This window comes from Diaporthe amygdali (genome assembly GCF_026229845.1).
Source record: "Diaporthe amygdali strain CAA958 chromosome Unknown NODE_33_length_508711_cov_65_296071, whole genome shotgun sequence".
Taxonomy (NCBI): domain Eukaryota; kingdom Fungi; phylum Ascomycota; class Sordariomycetes; order Diaporthales; family Diaporthaceae; genus Diaporthe; species Diaporthe amygdali.
In genome coordinates, this window is record NW_026517053.1 from 265808 (window position 1) to 285755 (window position 19948).

General features: G+C 30.8%; 5 protein-coding genes across 5 annotated transcripts; 3 read left to right on the top strand and 2 right to left on the bottom strand.

Moving 5' to 3' along the window:
- Window positions 1-256: 256 nt before the first annotated feature.
- J7T55_002286 (uncharacterized protein) lies at window positions 257-1532 on the top strand (the record flags this gene model as incomplete). The annotated part of the gene is made up of 2 exons (XM_053132820.1): window positions 257-328; window positions 498-1532. The coding sequence occupies 2 exons, from the start codon at window positions 257-259 to the stop codon at window positions 1530-1532; spliced, it is 1107 nt and encodes a 368-aa protein (XP_052989257.1).
- A 118-nt stretch (window positions 1533-1650) lies between these two features.
- On the bottom strand, window positions 1651-1860 carry J7T55_002287 (uncharacterized protein; the record flags this gene model as incomplete). Its single annotated transcript, XM_053132821.1, has 1 exon — window positions 1651-1860. One exon carries the CDS (start codon window positions 1858-1860, stop codon window positions 1651-1653), a length of 210 nt encoding a protein of 69 aa, XP_052989258.1.
- Window positions 1861-2107: 247 nt separating this feature from the next.
- J7T55_002288 (uncharacterized protein) lies at window positions 2108-2448 on the top strand (the record flags this gene model as incomplete). The annotated part of the gene is made up of 2 exons (XM_053132822.1): window positions 2108-2269; window positions 2326-2448. The coding sequence occupies 2 exons, from the start codon at window positions 2108-2110 to the stop codon at window positions 2446-2448; spliced, it is 285 nt and encodes a 94-aa protein (XP_052989259.1).
- Window positions 2449-2461: 13 nt separating this feature from the next.
- J7T55_002289 (uncharacterized protein) lies at window positions 2462-2926 on the bottom strand (the record flags this gene model as incomplete). The annotated part of the gene is made up of 2 exons (XM_053132823.1): window positions 2462-2720; window positions 2811-2926. The coding sequence occupies 2 exons, from the start codon at window positions 2924-2926 to the stop codon at window positions 2462-2464; spliced, it is 375 nt and encodes a 124-aa protein (XP_052989260.1).
- Window positions 2927-15973: 13047 nt separating this feature from the next.
- On the top strand, window positions 15974-18496 carry J7T55_002290 (uncharacterized protein; the record flags this gene model as incomplete). The annotated part of the gene is made up of 5 exons (XM_053132824.1): window positions 15974-16095; window positions 16161-16647; window positions 16715-17435; window positions 17534-18347; window positions 18424-18496. The coding sequence occupies 5 exons, from the start codon at window positions 15974-15976 to the stop codon at window positions 18494-18496; spliced, it is 2217 nt and encodes a 738-aa protein (XP_052989261.1).
- Between the last annotated feature and the right edge of the window lie 1452 nt (window positions 18497-19948).

The window sequence follows — 19948 nt, forward strand, 5'->3', positions numbered from 1 at the left end:
GAGTCCTTTGACTATCACCGGTCCAGCCCAGCCCAGCCGTGGTGAAGAAAGGGTTTCTAAGACTTTGATACACAATGCTGAATTGTTCTACCGCGTGGACAATGCTTGGTGCCACGGCATGGCAAGCATTAGCTAAAGGTCATATAAGGATGGGTCTCCCCGTGCGGAACATCAGTCAATGGGCTTGATGAATTGGACAGGATAGCATTGACTTCGAATTAAAGACACACAATACCAAATTCACGACTTGAGCCTAATGATACGACCAAAGACATCGAAGGGCACATCGTGCCAAGTATGCGGAAAAGTTGGCCATGAAGCACCTCAAGTAAGCAATTCCCAAGCATCCACTGCACAAAAACATCTTACAAGCTGCATCTCGTGTTCGCAGTTCACGAGATGCTTGGAGCAAAGGCGCGCTATTTCCCGAATTACACTGCTCCGTTCAAATGGTAATCATCACTTCTTTCATTGATAGCTAATTTGAAAATCTATAGTGTCGGTCGCTGAAACAATCCCAAAAGACCCAGCAGAAGGAAAAGCCACAGCAGCAGACCACATGTACACATTGTAAGAAGCCCGGACATACCAAGTCGGAATGCTTCATATTAAACCCATCCCTCAAATCCCAGCCCAAAGGCTCACAGCAGCAACCGTCGACGAAGACGGGCGCGAAGACTGTATGCCAACATTGTAAAAAGAATGGGCATACAGCCGCCGAGTGCTTCCTGCTTAACCCGGAGCTCAAGAACCAGCCCAAGAAGAAACAAGAGCAGAGCGTGACATGCAAGCACTGCAAAAAGAGTGGACACAGCATCGACGAGTGCTTCGTGCTCCACCCAGAGCTAAAGAAGACCAAGCAGCAAAACAAAGAGGAGAGCGCGACATGCAAGCACTGCAAAAAGAGTGGACACAGCATCGACGAGTGCTTTGTGCTTCATCCAGAGCTGAAGAACCAGCCTAAAAAGAAGAAGGGCAAGAAGAACGGAGAAGAGGAGGAGGAGGAGCCGGACTTGATATGCGATTACTGCAAGATGCCCGGCCACGAAGTCAAGTTGTGCTTCGTGCTCAACCCGGCCCTCATGCCGTCCCAGCCGGGCGGCGGCGAAAACAAGGAGCTCCGGGAACCGCCACCGCGGCTCAGAAACAAGATCGAGAAACAGGAGATGATGGGGAGGGGCGCCATGCCGGAGGGCATACACAAACTCACGAGGGTACGCCGTATCCAAGGTTGGTCACCAGCGAGGAAGGCATATTACACGCTCCCGTTGTATGCTGTTGCGGTGAACAAGCCAACCACGTTTGCCAATATGCCGATCGTATCGTATGAGGCCTATGACCCGTCGGGGGATACGGTGATGTGTTATTGCGACTATCCCAAAGATGGCCACCATTGTCACCTGCAGCATTGGGTAAAACGTGCTGTGGACAAGGGAAAGGATATTAAGTTTACCCAGGAAAGCGAGGAGGCTTTCGGAAAAATTATGGCCCAAAGCCATATTGATAGGAGTGACATAACCATGATCAGCTAGAATGTAATTTCTTCAACACCTCTTTTGACTCTAGGAGACATGTGAAAGCACTGTCTACGCACACAAGACATCTTGTTCCTCCCTTGCTCTCTCAACTTACTCCAAGGTCCAATGAAATTCAAATCGGCACATGCGTGGCTGGGCTTTCCTTGAAGTTGACACAGCAACAGTTATAATCAAGGGTGACACCTCGATCCAAAGAGAGCTCGTACGGGGAGCGAGACTGACGAGCAGACAAGAAACCAGCCAGCTGGACGTGCGTCCTTAATTGGGCCTGGTAATATGAAATGTTGGGCGAGGACAAGGTAGAGAAATGCTTCTGTTTCATGGTGTTGCTGGGAGTCATTGAAGGTTGCGTGTGTAGCTACGGTCTGAAGGTGCGAAGGGGATGAGTCTGCATCTCTTGGCCCTTCCTCAGCCAATTTGGACCCTAGATTAACCTGTGCAGTGCCTTGCTTGTGCTGAAGAAGGGTTGTGGCTCTGCCGGCTTTTGAGTTGAACCTCTGGCAGGTTGAAAATAGAAATGCTAGAGGACGAGTAAATCTTGTGAATATGGCAGATATCTTCAATGCAACATGAGATTGTCACTTGTACCTGCGTCCAATGGCTCCGTGAGTGGGACATCTGATCTTGATTATATGCGGGCTCCCAAACACATTCGATCAATACTCCGACTTCTTGGATCCCCAACAGATCACATCAGAGCTGGCTTCACGCCTTCGACCAAGGCAAAGAGGGTGTCTAAGAACCGTTTCCGTCTATTGCGTCATGATATCTCGGCATGTCCATGTAGGTGCCGTATTGGTACAGAGTCCTGATTGACCCATTTCCCCCATCCTTCGACCTTGTTGCGCCGGTGCTGTCCCAAGTCCAGGCCCAGGCTCAGGCCCTACTAATCACAATATCACCCCAATGACCAACACGGTCGTCTAGTGGCTCTTGTGGACGGTCAGGGTGTCGAGGGCGTCCTTCTCCTTCATCTCGGCCTCGATGAGCTTGATGACAGGCACGAGGTACGGTGTGTCTTCCTCGGGCTTGGTCCACTCCTGCTTGGGCAGCAGCTTGTGGGAGATGCTGCACTGGACGGCGCGGCGGATGCGGAAGATGCGGTCGTAGCGCTCCTTGTCGGCTAGACGCCTGAGAGCAGCTTGGACCTCGGGACTCTCCTCAGGGATGAGGTCGTCGGCACTGGACAGAAGCGAGAGGGTTTAGCAGTGGGTACAGAATGAGACAAGACGGGAGGCGCGTCAATTGCACATATGGGCGAGAGCAACGTACCGGAGACCGAGCTGTCGGTAGCCAGAGGCATTGGCGTACCAGTTGGCCAGAGGCTTGAGGGCACTGTGCAGCCAGGGCCTCTTGACGACAAAGGGGGCCAGAGTTGGGTATGACATTGTGGCTGCTGGTTGACCGGGTTCGGGTGTGGTGGTGGTGAGGTGTTGTGGATGAGAAGTTGGTGAGGACTTCAAATTGGGGCACGGGTCAATCAGGCGTCGTTGATTGACGAGCCTGCACAGACACAGAGAGGCGAGTGAAGCAGAAGGGGGGCACGGACCAAGTCAACCATGGACCATGGGCCTCTCTACCTTCGTTTGGGAGGTGTGGTAGCGGGTAGTGGCGATGGGGCGCGTTTAAGCCTAAATAGGCAATTTTTTAAGTCCGGGATCCATAGCTAATCTTTTTACAATACACATACCTGTATTAAGAGTCTATACGCACTATAATACAGTGCATTATTTCTCCCTAATTAAGCTTAAAAGTTATATAAAGGTTCTATTAGGATTAAGCAAAAGAGAATACTATTATTTTTTTTAAATTATATAATCCTAGAATTAAAATTACTTATTATAAGCCAGCTAAAACTAAGCAGAAAAACAGTTAAATTAGGCTAAAAAGGTTGTTAAAAACAATATTACAGTAACCTTACACAATCGTTTAGCCATTAAAATACCTATCCTATTAAAATCTTTATACTTATTTCCCCCTACTCCTTTATTAGTTATAACTATATTAAACTATACTAAAGAGTTAAACTATTTAGCAGATTTTAGAAAATCCCTTCTTAATCCGGCTTTAGAAATTAAAAAACAACAAACCTTTAATACTTTCCTTAGTTACCTATATACTTACTCCTCTTAATACTTACTTTTAAATATAGCTTTTAGAAAAAAAGTAAATAAATTAAGAAAAAGCTTATAATTTAAATTAAAAAAAACAAATTTATACCTTTAATATATATTAATATAATAAAACTACTATTATTAAGTTTTATAGTATTATTTGTTAAAGATATTATTACTATTAATTAAAATAGTTAGTTTAGTTTTAAGAGATATTTTGCTTATTTTATTATTAAAACTAAGTAATTTAACTTAAAAATTTTATAACTTTTTTTTAAAAAAGGAATTAAGGTATTATTTAAACTTAAACAATTTATTTTTATTCTTTTATAAACTGCTAATTTTAAAAATTAAAATATTACTTTTTTTTACTAATTTCTTTTCTAGCCTATTAAATAAAAGCCTAAAAAAGTATATTAAAAATATTAAGTTATATAACTAATATATTACTTTTAAAAATAAGTTTTTTTAAACTTAAGAAATAAATACAGCTTTTTATTTAAGTTTAAAGGAAAATACTTATATATAATAATATTTAAAGCTTAGCTAAAAAAAGAAAATATAGCTTAAAGTAAAAAACCTTTTTATTATATAGTTTTAATTAAAAACCTTTAATTTAAACTAAAGCATTAGCATTTAAGTATATATTTTTAGCTAAAAGCTGTTTAAAACTATTCCTAAGTATATTTACTATACTACTAAGCTATTATATTAATATAAGGAAGAGTAATTTTACAAGTTAATTTAGAGATTATTCTTATACCTGTTTAGTTTTAAAGGAATTAAACTTTATAATAAAGGCTATTATATATAAAAGTTAGTTATAAATTGCTTATATATAAATAAAAAAATAAAAAGTAGTAACTTTTTATTTAAATTATACTTTTTTAATAATATATATTAATATATTATTAATTATTACCTTTTTTTAAATATTAAAGCTAATTTATTTTTAAAAAATAGTATAATAAATAAAGCTTTAATAAATTAAAATTAAATAATAATATAAATAGTAAATATAATAAAGTTAATATAGAATTAAATAGTATAAATATAAATAACGCTTTATATTCTGCTAGTATATACCTTTTTAAATTAAGGGTATAATTAGGTAGTTTAGTAGGAGTAAGAACTGCTTTATAATTAAAATGTTTAAAGTTAAAAAAATGCATAACTTATTAATAAGCTATATATTTTCTTTTACTATTATAGCTAAGCTGAGCAGAATAGATGTAAAAGCTATACTGGTTGTAGATTTATGTATAGTAGCTGGAGAGGTTATGGTAATACTTATAACTAGTTTAGAAGTAAAAGTTTTATATAAACTTATTATAACTATGGTAATAAGGGCTATAGAATTTAAATGTGCTTTTACTTTTAGTAATTATTAAGCTATATTAACGAGATTATTTAAAAAATATAAATTAAAAAGTTTATTTTAAATAACTTGTATTTAATTAGGTATATTATTTATAGTTAAGTTATAAAGATATAAATAAAAATGTTATTAGTAAAGGATGTAATTAGTAAAAATTTAAATAGAGTTTTAAATGTATGGGAGGTTTAAATAAAAGAAAAAGGCGAATTATAGTTATTAGCTGTTAAGAATAAGCAGATTAAAACTAAAGCTTTTTTTAGAGATGATAATTATATGTATAACTTTTAGTGCTTAATTATTTTGCTAGTGCTTAAGAGAATAAGGCGTATAAATTCTCTTTACCTAATAAGAAATGCTAATTTAAAAGCCTGGAAGAGAAAAGAAACTTTTTTATAAATAAAAAAGGCTTTTAAAAAGGCTATAGCTGAAAAGAGCTAGAAGAAGGGCTATAAAGAGATGGTTTTTATTTAAGGGATGGCTGGATATGAAAAGAACTAATTTAGTATAAAGTTAATTTTATATAATATAAAAGTTAAATTAAGTATAGCTTAACTTTTAAACTAGTTTTTTTAATTATATATATAGATAATATATAAACTAGAATTATAAATAAATAGCTGATAAGGTTATTCTAATAGTATTAAAAGAGGTAAAAAAAAAGTAGTTAGCATGGCTGGTAAGCTTATTTACTAAAATTAATTACTATTTAAGGTAAAGATATTTACCTTTAAGTTTATAAAAGGATATATTGCTGGTGTTAAAATAAGTTGTTTAATAGTAAATAATAACTTTTTAGGTAAGCTAATTAGTTTAAAAATAATTTAATGCTTAAATTTAAAAATAAGAAAGGTTAAAAAGAAGATATACTTTAAGTTAGCTAATAACTTAGTTACACTTATTTATTATTATACTAATATTTTTATTATAATTAAAAGAATTTTTACTATATGCTGTATATATATTATAGGCAATAATAATATTTATAATATAATATTAAAAAAAACTTAGCTGTAGTGGAATTATGCTGTTATAAATTATGATAAAAATATACTTATAGTGAAGGGTTAGTTTAAAATGGAAAGTAAAGTTAAATTTTTTTAATTAATAATGCTTAATTAAAAAGTTAGCAATTTAAATTTAAATAGGAAGCTTAATTTTAAAAATAAAAGCTTTTTTTTAAACTTAAACCTGGATTTTTTAAATAAAAAAAACCCCACTTTAAGTTTTAGCGGAAATAAAAGTTTAATAGCTTTATTAAAAAATATAGAATTAGTTAAGCTAATGGAGTATAGAAAAAATATAAACTGTTAAAAAGCTAAGAAGGTTTAGTTTTAGCTTAAGAGTTAAAAAGTAAAAAATTAATAAATAACCTTTAGCTTTTTAAAGTTTTATTAATAAATAAAATAAAATAAGAGTAAAGTATTTTTAAGTATGTTTGTTTTATAGAAATAGTTAATATTATTAACTTATTATAGTTAAAAAGTTTAATTTTAAGTAAAAAAGTATTATTACTTTTAGTTTTATTAAAAGCTAAAACTATTATTATAGCTTAATTTTTATTTTATTTAATAGGATTTATTAATACTAATTAGAAAAAAGCGTATAATATATTAGATTTATACTTAGTTAATTAATTATTTAAAATTAAGTAGTTTAAATTAATTTAGGTAAATGATAATAAAGGAATTATAGCTTTAGCCTTTATTTTTAAAAATATTAAAGAATTAGAAAAATAAAAGGGAATTTTAGCTTTATAGATTTAGTAAATAAGTATTTATAATAATAAAAAAAAGACTTTATTTATATTAAATAGTTAAGATTAAAGCTAATAAGGCTTTAATATTTTTTTAAGTAAGGCTTAATAATTAAAAAAAAACTTAATAATAAGTATTACAATTTTAATAAAGAAATAAAGCTTAAAGAGAGAAAAGAATATTTAAAACTTAATTAAAGCAATAATAGAAAAGCTATTATATAAGCTAATATTTTAAAAACTTTATTTAAACTAAGATATATAAAGGCGCTTTTATTAAAAACTACTATTAAAAAAAATAGTTAATAATAAACTACTAATTTAAAAATACTAGGATAAAGATTAAAAATATAGTGAATATATTATAATAGGAGGATTTAGTTTAAAGATTAGCTTATATATAGTAAAATTATTTTACTATATTGTTAAAAAAAGTTTAAATAACTGATTTTGTTGCTTATACTGTAGAGTTATTATTAAATATTTTGCTTTACTGTTTAAGGCAGCCCTTTTACTTTTAAAAGCAGAGGAGGTTTATATTAAAATTTTATTTTAAGCTAGAAAAAGCTAGTTAAATATAGCTTACTATTAGCCTATAAGTAATATACTTTAAATTCCTATTTAAGGGAAATACTTTTTAGGCCGTTTATAATTATAAGCTAATAAATAGTACTACTCTTTTACTTTAATAGCTAAACTATAACTGGGATTATATATTTAAAAATATCCTTTAGTTAAACTATAAAGTTTTCTTTTAAAAAAATACAGCTTATAAATATTATAAAATAATAATTACTTTAAATAATAAATATAAAGCAGCCATTATAACTCTTTATATACAATACTTTATAAACTAAATACTATAAAATATAGCTAAAACAAGCTATACTTACTACACCTTAAGTAATATTATTTTTAGGCTATGGCTAATAGTTCCAGGATATAAAGGACTAGAATTTCCCTCTCTAGTAAAATATATACCTTATCTTTATACTTTATTTAATAAGTTTGTTAATAATTATATAGTATTAGCTAAGTTATTTAATAATTTATTTTCCTTTTTATATTTACACTATTTCCCTTAATTGAAGTTTAAAAAAATTAGCTTAAAACTATTAAAAACAGTATTATTTACAATTTAAATTACTATTTTAAGCTTTAAATTAAGTGCTAAAGTGGTAAGGCTAATATATAAGCACTAAAATAAGTTTTACTATTAAGCTTAGCCTAAAAACTATTTAAAATTATAAAAGGAATTAAAAACCTTTTTATAGCTTTTACTATATTTAAAAAAGTTTATCTTAAACAAAGTATTACTAACTTAAGTATTAAAGATAGTATATACTAACTAGGTTTTTAAAATAACCTTTAAAAATAGAGAATCCTATTAAATATAATAGTAGAATTAACTAGATTTTATATAAACTTAAAAATATACTAACACATTTTTAAATATATATTATAAAGTATAAAATATTATTAACACTGCTTTAAATAAAGATAAGTAATTTTATATTAATATAAATACCTTAAACTTAATAATTAAAGCAGTTTTATTTTAGCTTATTAACCTTTTAATAAATATAAAAATAATAAACTAAATAGTTAAAAATATACATATAGTAGCTTTTATATTATTTTAGCTTTTAAATACTAAAACTTAATATACTATTAAAGAAAAAGAAACCTTAAAAGTTATTAAAGCTTTTTAAGAATTAAAAAAATATATCTTTCTATTACAGTTTCTAATAATTGTTTATATAGATTATTTAAATATATTGTTTACCTTAATAATTAAAAGCAAACTAATAGGCTAAATTACCTTTTAATTAAATACTATTACCACTTATAACCTACACTTTATATATTAACTAAATACAACCTAGGTAATATAAATAGTAAATAAATTATTTAAATTAAAGGGTATAATTATAAATCCGCTTCCCTTTAATATAAAAAATAACTAGGTATTTATACTATTTTACTTTAATTAAATAAAGGTACTATTTAAAAGATAGATTTAAATATTATTTATACATCTACTTTATATTACTTTTTTAGTAATTTAAAGTATAGTAATAGATATAATATATATAAGCTTTAAATGGTATAGTAAAATTATTTTCTATTTAATAAGTAGGAATAAAATATTAAAGGATGAACTTGAACTAGTAAGAAAAAAGGTGAAAAGGGAAGTAGTAAATTTTAAACTAGTTAATAAGGTTCTAAAGTTCTATAAAGGCTTAGGAGTATATGCTGTGTGTGTGATAAAAGAAAAGGTACTAGTAGTACTGAAATACACTTATAACTATTATAAATACTTTATAGCTGTATTAATAATTTATAACCTATATAGAAAAATATAGTAGCCTATAAAGTATGTAGATGTGGTGGCTTATATTAATAGGTATATTATCTACTAGTTTTAAAGCTTAAAAAATCTAGTTTAAATAGGTTTAATCCCTATAATTGCCTTAAGGCTATAGGATCTTATAAAAACTAACTTTTTAAACAAGATCATATTAATAAAAATAAACAAATTTACTTACTTTTATATTATTATTAATTACTTTAAAGGGTTTATTATAAAAACAGCTTATATATAGCTAATAGTTTTAAAAACTATAAAACTTTAGAAACTAATTATTAAAATATTTAGATTTTTAAAATAGGTATATTCTAATAATATGTTTTATTTTTATAATAATTAAGTTTAAAACTTTTTCTCTTTATATAACTTTAAGCTATTATATAAGCCTATATATAACCTTTTATTATTAAAAAAAGCAAAGTTTACAGTGAAAATAGTTAAAAAAGGTTTTAAACTTTAAACTTATAATTATTTATATAATTAATTAGATTTATAGTTAATAGCTTTACTAGTAATTATAGCGGATGTTAATAACCACCTAACTAGAAAGTTAAAGTACACTCTAGCTAAAATTATACTAGGCTAGCTAATTAAAAGAAAAGCTAAACTATTAAACTTAGGCTTAAACTCTTAACACTAGGCTATTATACAGCTAATTAAAAATTAAATATTAGATTAAAATGTTTTAATATATATATAGATAAATAAAATAGATTTAATATAGTTAGAGTACTAAAAAATACTAATAAATATAGCTATTAAGAATACTTTTAAGCAGCTACTAAGGATATTTAAAGTAGATAAGCTGGTTTAGGAAAAGGTTTTAGAGATAAGAAATTTAAAGGTGTAAAGCTTTAGAACTAGATATTTAACTAATCTAAATAATAAAAAAAGGGCTAAAGCTTTTTAATTAAAATAAATAAGTCCTTAGAAAGTTATTAATATAGCCTTAAAAGTAACTGTTTATATTACTAATTTAATATTTAATAATTAAAAAAAAAGGAAGGTATATGTAAATAGTTTAAAGCTATATTAATTAAAGCTACTTAATTTAAAGAAACTATAACTAGCCTAAGAAATTCTAAAAAAAAAGAAAACTCTATAAACTAATTTAAAAAAGAGTAAAATAATAAATAAAGGTAAAGTAATAAATCTAAAATTATATATTATAAAGCCCTTAAGAAGATTTTAATATAAATAGGAGTAAAGCTTTTTTTACTAGTAAAAGTAAAGAGAAATAAAAGGTTAATGGGTTTTAACTTTAAAAAAAAAAGGTATAAACAATAAAAGCTATTAAAGCTATATAAGTTACTTAATTTAGATAATATTTATATATATATTATCTAATAATACCTTTATATAATAAAACAAAATTTTATATTTTAAACTTAAATTTTATATTTACTTATTAAAAACTTTTATAATTTAAAGCTTTTAAATAGTTTTTTTATTTAATTTATTTATTTTAAAAAAAAATAATAATAATAAAAGTTAAAAAGTTAAATATTTATAGTTTATTAACCTAAGCTGCTACTTTTAAAACTTTAAAACTCCTACTAATTATTATTACTTTTTTTTTTTTAATTACTAACTTTATATTTAAATTATAATTATAATAACTTTTTTTTAAAGATTATTAAGCTTTTAAACTATTAGTTTAAAGTGTTTTTTTATTTATAAGGGCTTTTTTAAGCTGAGGGTAATATTATAATAGCTAAATTATAACTACTAGTTTTCTTTTTAAAAAGCTATTAAACTTAAAGTATATAACTAATTATAGATAATAATTTATAGCTATTATTATTATTAATAATTAAACTTTTATTTTTTAAATATTTTTAAGTAATTTAACTAAAGTATTAAAAATTATTAAAAATTAGCTGTTATAAAATGTTTAAGTTAAGCTTAGCTATTTTATTTATTTTATTATAACTATTATTAAAAACTAATATTAAAATAGAAGGTGCTATAAATTAAAATAATATCCCTTTGCTAATAAAGGTTTAAGTTAAAAAAGCTTTACTTATACCCTTTTTTAAATACTCTAAATTTAGAAACCTAGATAAATATATTAGCAAGATTAGTTTTAGTATTTAAGATTAATTTAATAGTAGTACTAATAAAGCTAAGTTATAAAAAGGGATTAAAAATTTTAAATACTTTTTAAAAGAATAAAATTTAAATAAATTTATACCCTAAGCTTAAATTAAGAAATATATTTAATATATAAATAAAAAGTCTAAGTATTAATTAATTATATTTATTAGGGTAGTATAGTAATATAGATTAACTTATAAGGCTTTAAATATAAAGTTTTATACTGCCTTATTAGCTTAAAAAGGCAGATTTAACTAAGTTTTTAAGTAGGCTATAAAGTTTTTAAAGTTTTAAGAGAAAGCTAAGGAAGATAATAGGAAAAAGTTCCTATTTATGCTTAAAAGTATAAAGCTTTTAATTTTAAAAAAGCGCTATGTGAAATTTATTAATCTAGCTTTATAAATTAAACTAAATGTATATAAGAGAGCTATTAAGCTAATAGGATTAAAAGAGTTTAATTTAGATAACAAATTTTTTTAGGTATTAAATTAATAAAATTGCTTAATTACTAGCTATTATATAAAGGCAGTATATAAGTTTTTAACCTTTTATAAGTAAAAGTATAATAGAACTTAGTTATAGTTTTTAGTTTAAAATATATAGTTTAGTATTAATAGTAATGTAGAGAATAATAGTTTAAATAAAGAGTTATTATTTATTAAAAATATTATTAAGAATAAGTTAGCTAAATATAAATATCTTTTTTACTATAATAGATTTTTATAAAAATTAATATAAAATAATAACTTAAATAAAGCAAAATTAACTTATTTTTAAAAATAAGCTAAAAAATTTAAAATCTCTAATAATTACTTTTTATTAGCTATAGTATAATATTATACTAGATTTTTATTAAATAACCTGAATTATTATGTTTAAGTAAAGTTAATAATAGTGTTTAAAGCCTATTATTAAAGATATTTATTCTAAAAAGTTAATTTAAAAATTAAAATTAAAGTTATAAAAGTAATTTAAGGGAATTAAAATAACTATAAGCCTATAACCCAGTTAGTAAAACAGATTTTTAATTAATATAAACTTACTTTAAACCTAAAAAAGGTTTTTATTATATTTAATAAAAATATATAAAATAAGCTAATAAAACTTTTTATTTAAAGTAAAAAGAATAACATTACTTATTAGTAAAAAATTTAAAAAACTATAAAAGTACCAAGCCCCTTTCCTAAAACAGCTATACCTATTACTAAAAAATATACTAACTATTTTAGTAGTATGTATAGGAAGTTTATAAAAAAATTCCTTAATAAATACTAAGTAATTCCTGCCCTAAATTATAAATTATAATACTTATTTTTTATAGTTTACTGCACTTTAATATTAATTTACACTAAAAAAGCTTTAACCTTAATTTAGTTATTTAAGTTTTATATTATATTAAGTAAAAAATTTAATTTAATATAAAATATGCTAGTAAGGCAATAGTTTTAGATTAAACAGGCTACCCTATTTATTAATATAACTATTAAGCATTTTTTAAAAAAAACTATTTAAATCAAATAGTTAAAATATTTTAAAACTGCTTTTACCTTAGCTTTTATAACTTTTTATAACTTTAAGGAATTAGGGGAAGGCTTTATTACAGATTATTATATTTAAATTAACTATTTAAAGAATAAACTAAGTTATTATAAGCTTATTATAGGTTAAAACTTAAAGCTAGTTAAAAATAATATACTTAAGTTTATTAAATATTTTAAAAAAAAGAATTAAAAAATAGTTAATATAATTTTTTATTTTAATTAATAGTTTTAAATTTAAAATAAAATATTTAAATTTATTATTAATTAAAATACTTAATTATAAATTTAAATCCTTTTTTCTACCTTTAAAAATATATAGAATAAAACCTTTACTATAGTTTTTAAACCTTTAAATTTAAATAATATACTGTTGTTATAAGAATGTTATAGGGATATTAATATAATAAATAATATTTTTAAAATAGCTAGTTTAAGCTTAAAAGAAGATATTAAAGAAAAAGAAGATTTTAAAGAAAAAGGAAACTTTAAAGAAAAGGAAGATTCTAAAGAAAAGGGAGATTTTAATGAAAAGGAAAACCTAAATAAAGATAGTAGTAAAAATCTAATCCTAAACCAATAGTTAGTTAAGCTAGCTAATACTAAAATTATTAATAGAGATATAATTTAAATTAATATATTAAGCAGAAAGCCTATATTCATTCCCTAATACTTAGCAAGCTGCTAATACATTTTAGTTAATACTTAAAAAAATAAGTTAACAGTTTTAAAATTAATTTTCAATATATTAAAAAGTATTAAAACATACTTCCCAACTAGTATTTACCTATATTTATAAAGCTTATCTACAATTTAGGTTTCTTTAAAGGTACTAAATAAAGTTTAAGGAAAATTAGATAAATTATTATTAACCTTTTATTAGCTTATAAAGCTAAGTTGCTAACCTTTAGTGTAAGTATAAAAGAAAACTTACTATTCTTTTTTAAATATTATACTTAGTGTAGTAATAAATAGGTAAGGACTTATTTATAAGAATTTAATCTAATATTTAGAGTTTTAAAACTTTAAAAAACTTACTAACCTAAATTTAAAGTTAAAGGAGGACAATTAAAGCTAACTAATTACTTTAGATAATAAAAAGGTTATTTGTAAGGCTGGGATTTAAGATAAAAAGTTTTTAAACTTTTAACTACACTAAAACTTGTATAAAGTGTTATTGCAAAATAAATAAATATTCCAACTAAAATATAAAAAGTAATTTAAAAATTATTAAAACCCTTACCTTTTCTACTAGCCTATAAATAAAATTAATACTTTTAGTTAAATAGTTTTTAATATAATAGGTAAGTTATTTACAAATAACTAAAATACTAAAATAAAGAATACTAAGCAGATTTTTATAAATATTTTTACCTATACCCCTATTTAATAAGCTTTTACTAAGCAGGTAGGATATTTAATACTATATAAAAAAAAGTTTAAAACTTAAGGAATTACTTTAACGCCTATTAATTTAAATAAAAATAAAAATTTATTAAAAAAAAAATATAAAGCTATTACTTAAGTTTATAAGTTAGTTTATAAGATAATAAGATTTTACTTTAAATATACTTATTAAATATTAAACTTATTAAATTTAGTTTAAGAGATTACTATAAAAATAATAAAAATAAAAGACTATTACTTTACTTTAGATTTAAAAAATAAAAATTAAAAAGTTAATTATAGATTTTTTTATTATTTTATAAGTAATAATAACTATAAAAGAGCTTATAAATTTATTTGGCTTAGAATTTATAAATTTATTAAGTAGGAAATTAGAGAAAAGGCTTTAAAGTAATATTATATGGCCTTAAATAGGGAGTTAATTAATTTAAGCCTTTTATATCTAAGTCTTTTTATTTTCAACTAAAGTATTACTAGTGCCCCTAAAAAGTATAGATAAGGCTTAAAAGTTTTTATAAATTCTAATAATATTAGCTAATATCTATAGGAGCATTTAAATCTAATTACTTAATTAGTATAAGCAAAAGTATCTAGCTTTATAATAATAAACTATAAGTAAAGGATTTGTAATGGTGTGTTTTCTATTAAAATTAGTAGAAAATTGAAAGCTATTAAGCTGGATTATAAATCTTTTTGTGTAATAAAAGAAATTAAAGCTTAAATTTATAAAACTAAGTAAGAAATAATAGCAATATTAAAAAGCCTTTATAAAAAAAGTAACTTTAATATCCTAACTACTTTTAAAAGATTAATAGACTAGAGGGCTTGAAAAGACTTAGTTATTAAAAAAAGGAATAAAGTAATTAATAATAATATAGATAAAAAAATAACTAAAGCAACTAAGCAACTCTTTATAAAAAAAATTAATAATATAAATAAAGAAATAATTAAAACAGCAAACTAAGCTTTTTTTAAAAAAAAAGTTAATAATAAAAATAAATAATTACTCCTTAAAGCCAGCTTTATATTTAATAAGAAATTTTAATCTTAAAATATAGGCTTAATCTTACTAATACTAACAGTAAGATTTTCTAATAAGTTTTTTTTAGTAAACTAAGGTATTAACAATAAATTAAAAACACTATAACAGTAAGGCGAATTTAAAAAAATACTAAATTTAGTTAGAAAAAAGATTAAGAATAAAAGGAAGCTAATACTTCCAGAACAACAGCTATATAAAAAACTAACAATCCCAAATAGCTATATACCTCTTTATATTAATTTTTTTAAAACCACAGCTACATTACCAAACATATAAGTTAATAAAGAACTTAAATTATTTATTTATTTATTATTTTATTATTTATAATAGCCTATTTTACTATACTACTCCTATTAATATATAATACTAGTTTATACTAAGAAGTTTATAGTTAAAATAGCTTCTTATAATTAAAACTTAGGGTTTTATTTAGGGAAAAGGGGGCATTATATAGTAGCAAGTAGTAGCGATAAAGTGCGTTTAAGCCCAAATAGGCAATTTTTTAAGTCCAGGATCTATAGCTAGTTTTTTTATAATATATACACCTATATTAAAAGTCTGTACACACTGTGATACAGTGTATTATTTCTCCCTAATCAAGCCTAAGAGTTACAGAGGGCAGAGATGGGAGGAACCGGAAAGCTGGGATTGTATGGGTACATGAGTACATAGGTACATGGGTACATCCGGCAGCGAAAGCGAGAAAGTCACGTGGTGTGACCTCGGCTGGCTCTGATGTGCACGGGTACGTACCTGCTGCCGCGCAGACGCCAGAGCACCTCCACCACAGTGACCAACGAGGGTAGGCGGGAACGGACGACAAGCTATGAGGTAATGCGGCTTATCTCGGCTTGCAGGTGGCCCCCGATAAAGATCTTGGAGATTAGCGGCCTCTTGGGCCTGGTTTTTTTGGACACTGCAGCAGCACAAGGGCGCACTGCAGTGGAGTCGAGTCAAGCTGGAGGAAGAGAGAAGCTTGTCTACGTGCTGCTGTTACCCATACGAGCCATGCTGCCTACCTAAACACAAAGCAAAAGAGAAGCACCACCACAGGGCAGACCAATCAGTTTCCTGAACAAGCAACCTCCTGCTTTTTGCTCGTAATCGCGACTCACACAAACAGCAAGTCAAGGTACTTTTGGAGTGCAGAGAGCTTCCCGACCGTCTCACCTGCAGAAACTCACCGTCTTGTCCGCGGTCGCACAAAATACGTGCCCCTGCTGCCGTCATCGCCATCAATTCCCGACGGCCCTCTTTTTGGCCCTTGCCTTCCCTTTTCCTGGTCTCTCGTCTCTCGTCCAGCCACCACTCCTGCTACTTGCACCTCCTTTGAAGACATCCATTTTCGAGACAACTCCATCCTCAGCCGTGTGCCCAAAGTCAATGGCCTGCGACAACCGCTAGCTGCAGTGTCACGGCCTCTGCGTGGGAAGCTTTCCCCGCACACCGGGACCGTCGAACCCTACCACACCCTAGACAAGACGAACTCCCGAGACCGACCTCGAGTCGCATTCTGCGGCCCCATCCCAAGAGTCCTCGGGGCTCACACCTCTCGACTCCTTCCTCCCCGACAACACTTCCTCTCCGGGGGACCTCAGCCCGCTGCCGAGGGCCCCCTCTGGACACTCTCACCCAGCCCCGGCCTCTCTCAGTGTCTCTACGGGCTCCCTTCGAGGAAGAGGAATGTCTCTCGACGAAAGGACTGCTGCTTCTACACCCGCGGAGTATGGGCCTCCCCCGACCTCCGTCACAGACTACACTCACTCGAAGACCGCCGCACTGCCATCCCCCATATCAACAGCTATCCCCAAGGCGGTATACGCTTCTTCGACCACCAACATGCCCGACCCATCGCTGTCACGCTTTGAGCGCTGGGCGACTCGCGCTTCCGACTCCCAGTTCAACGCGCTGGCTGGTGCGATAGGAGGGTTTACTTCGGGTATAGTAACCTGTCCCCTCGACGTCATCAAGACCAAGCTTCAGGCCCAGGGTGGAATCAATCTACAGAGGGGAATCCATGTCGGTCAACCCCAGATGTACAAAGGCCTGTTTGGCACAGCCAGTGTGATCTGGAGAGACGAGGGTCTGCGCGGCATGTATAGAGGTCTCGGTCCCATAATCATGGGCTATCTGCCGACTTGGGCTGTTTGGTTCACTGTCTACAACAAGAGCAAAACAGTGATAGGCCAATACCACAGTAAGTCGACTTACCCTCTGCTTGACTCGCTGGTCACGCAAGTGCCGTATTGCCGGGTGATCGTGACAGAGTCCACGAAACTTGCTGACAAGATGCAGACAATACGATCGTCGTCAATTTCTGGTCGTCCATTGTGGCCGGGGCCAGCAGCACAATTGTCACAAATCCCATATGGGTCATCAAGACACGCCTCATGTCACAGTCAGGCCGGAGCGACAGAGCCCGATTTTCTCTGTTCCCCAGAGGCGCCAACACGCCCACGGTCCGACCGGCCATGCATTCGCAATTCCACTATTACTCCACTCTGGACGCCGCAAAGAAAATGTACACCACTGAGGGACTTCGGGCTTTCTATTCAGGCCTCACGCCGGCTTTACTGGGTCTGACCCACGTGGCAGTGCAGTTCCCTGCCTATGAGTATCTCAAGACGAGATTCACGGGACAGGGCATGGGCGCCTCATCCAGCGAAAGCGATCCCAAGTCGCACTGGCTTGGCATTCTCAGCGCCTCGATCTTGTCCAAGATCATGGCCAGCAGTGCCACTTACCCGCACGAGGTCATACGGACACGACTCCAGACCCAAAGACGGCCGATGCCTGGCAATGGCGTGGTAGTGGACCCGGTGAGCGGGATCCCAGGCCTCAACCATCCTTTAGGTCCCGCTCCGACAGAGACCGAGAACATAGTCAAGCAAAGGCTTGAAGAGCAGCAGCAGCAACAGCAGCAGAAGTATCGGGGCATTGTTAGAACTTTCAGGACCATCCTGAAGGAGGAGGGCTGGAGAGCCTTCTATGCCGGCATGGGAACAAACATGATGCGGGCAGTTCCGGCTGCTACGGTCACCATGTTGACTTATGAGTTTGTTATGCGCGAGCTCAACGGCACCCGAGAGCATGGTAAAGAAAAGTCCAGGTTGTATGGCGATCCAAGCTTTGACTGAGCCCAGCAAGGTACGGTGCGCAAACCGCCACAACCGCACAAGTTACAGCGGCATGACCCGCGAATTGTCCTTCGGCTCCAGTTCTCGGCTGATTCTACCGGCCGAGGATGGCCTCATTTGAGGTAAAGGAGAGGAGCACGAGCAGCAGCCTGCCTCAATGTTGTGTCGCTCAACCGGGATTAGGTTCCTGTCTGGAAATAACTGTCCTTGCTTATATATCGAGATATCATCTACGAAATGTGGCACCCGAGCTTTTTTAGTTCAAATGGCTGGCGAACATTTCTCGAAATCGCGGCTTAGCAAGAGACTTTATTGCGACAATTCAGCCTGCATGGCTCCGGTGGCTCCTCGTCTCGTTTAGAGACGGAGTTCCCAATGCGATGCCCCAGGCAGTTGAAAGATGAGGACGGGAAAATCTCTGCGGATGAAAGGAAAACACAGCATGTTCGACCACAATGCACGTCACTGCTGGATGTAATTGACAAAGCAGTGACATGGTGGGTTCCAGGGCAACTCGACAGGATGGAGAACATGATCTGTTCAAGGGGTAACACTCGACAGGGTGCCCTTGAGAGCACGTCTGAGAGAGACGTGACGAAAATGGACTGGTTGGCTCATCAAGAACTGGATATGACTTTCGGTGCATGTGTGTGTCAAAATACGATACCCTTACCACGTCTTGGACTCTGCTTCTCCGTCTTTATTGCGCATGGAGTTATTATATGACATAGAAATCATTGACCTGTCATTTGTGGCATTGCTCCCTCATTAGGCAGGCAGGGCTAGGCGTTGGAGGCCGGTTTGTACTCTTGAAGAAGGAAATCAAGACTTAGATTCACCAATTTCTGGGTCTGAGACAATGTGACTTTCTTTGTGTTGGCATGTGCTTAAGAGTCATTGTATACCCAAATGCCTGGGAAGATGGCCATGGAGCTATTACATGTAGCTCTGACGTATACGCCCCTTTTCCCTTCATCGTAAAGCAAAATCTCATGGACAGCACGATGAGCTGATTCTAAGAGCGGCAGATTCTCCACTAAGACGATGAAGGAGTGGCAAGCCACACTGTGTCGGGGTCTGTCCATCAACATGCCTTATGAGGAGACTGGAGCCCGATGGCTTTATGAGTCTTTAAGCGGCTGGGTCAGAGCTTGGCAGAGTTGCAACCGACGCCTGAGAGCAGATGATACGTATAGAGAGAAGGGTGAGGGGGGGACATTCCTATTCATGGGGAAGCCTTTGGATTCTACAGAAACTGAGAATCTCAATTCACTTTCTAATTTCAATGTGTGAAAGATGTGAGAAGTCGGGTTCCAGGGGAAAGGAGTTTTCATGGCAAAAACAACACATTGCAGCTAGGCTGCTTCTTTCTGCTTTCCGTGCCGACCAATGTTTTAGAACTAGCTTTGACCATTTAGGTAGATACATTTACGCAGTTATGCTTTGAGGTTATTGGCGGAATAGAGAGTCATGTTCAAATAGCAAGCCTATTGCTATGTGGCTTCATGTTGATGCCTCTACACTGCTTCCTACGCCTTACAGTCCAAGTTCAAGACCATTTGGGATGCACTTC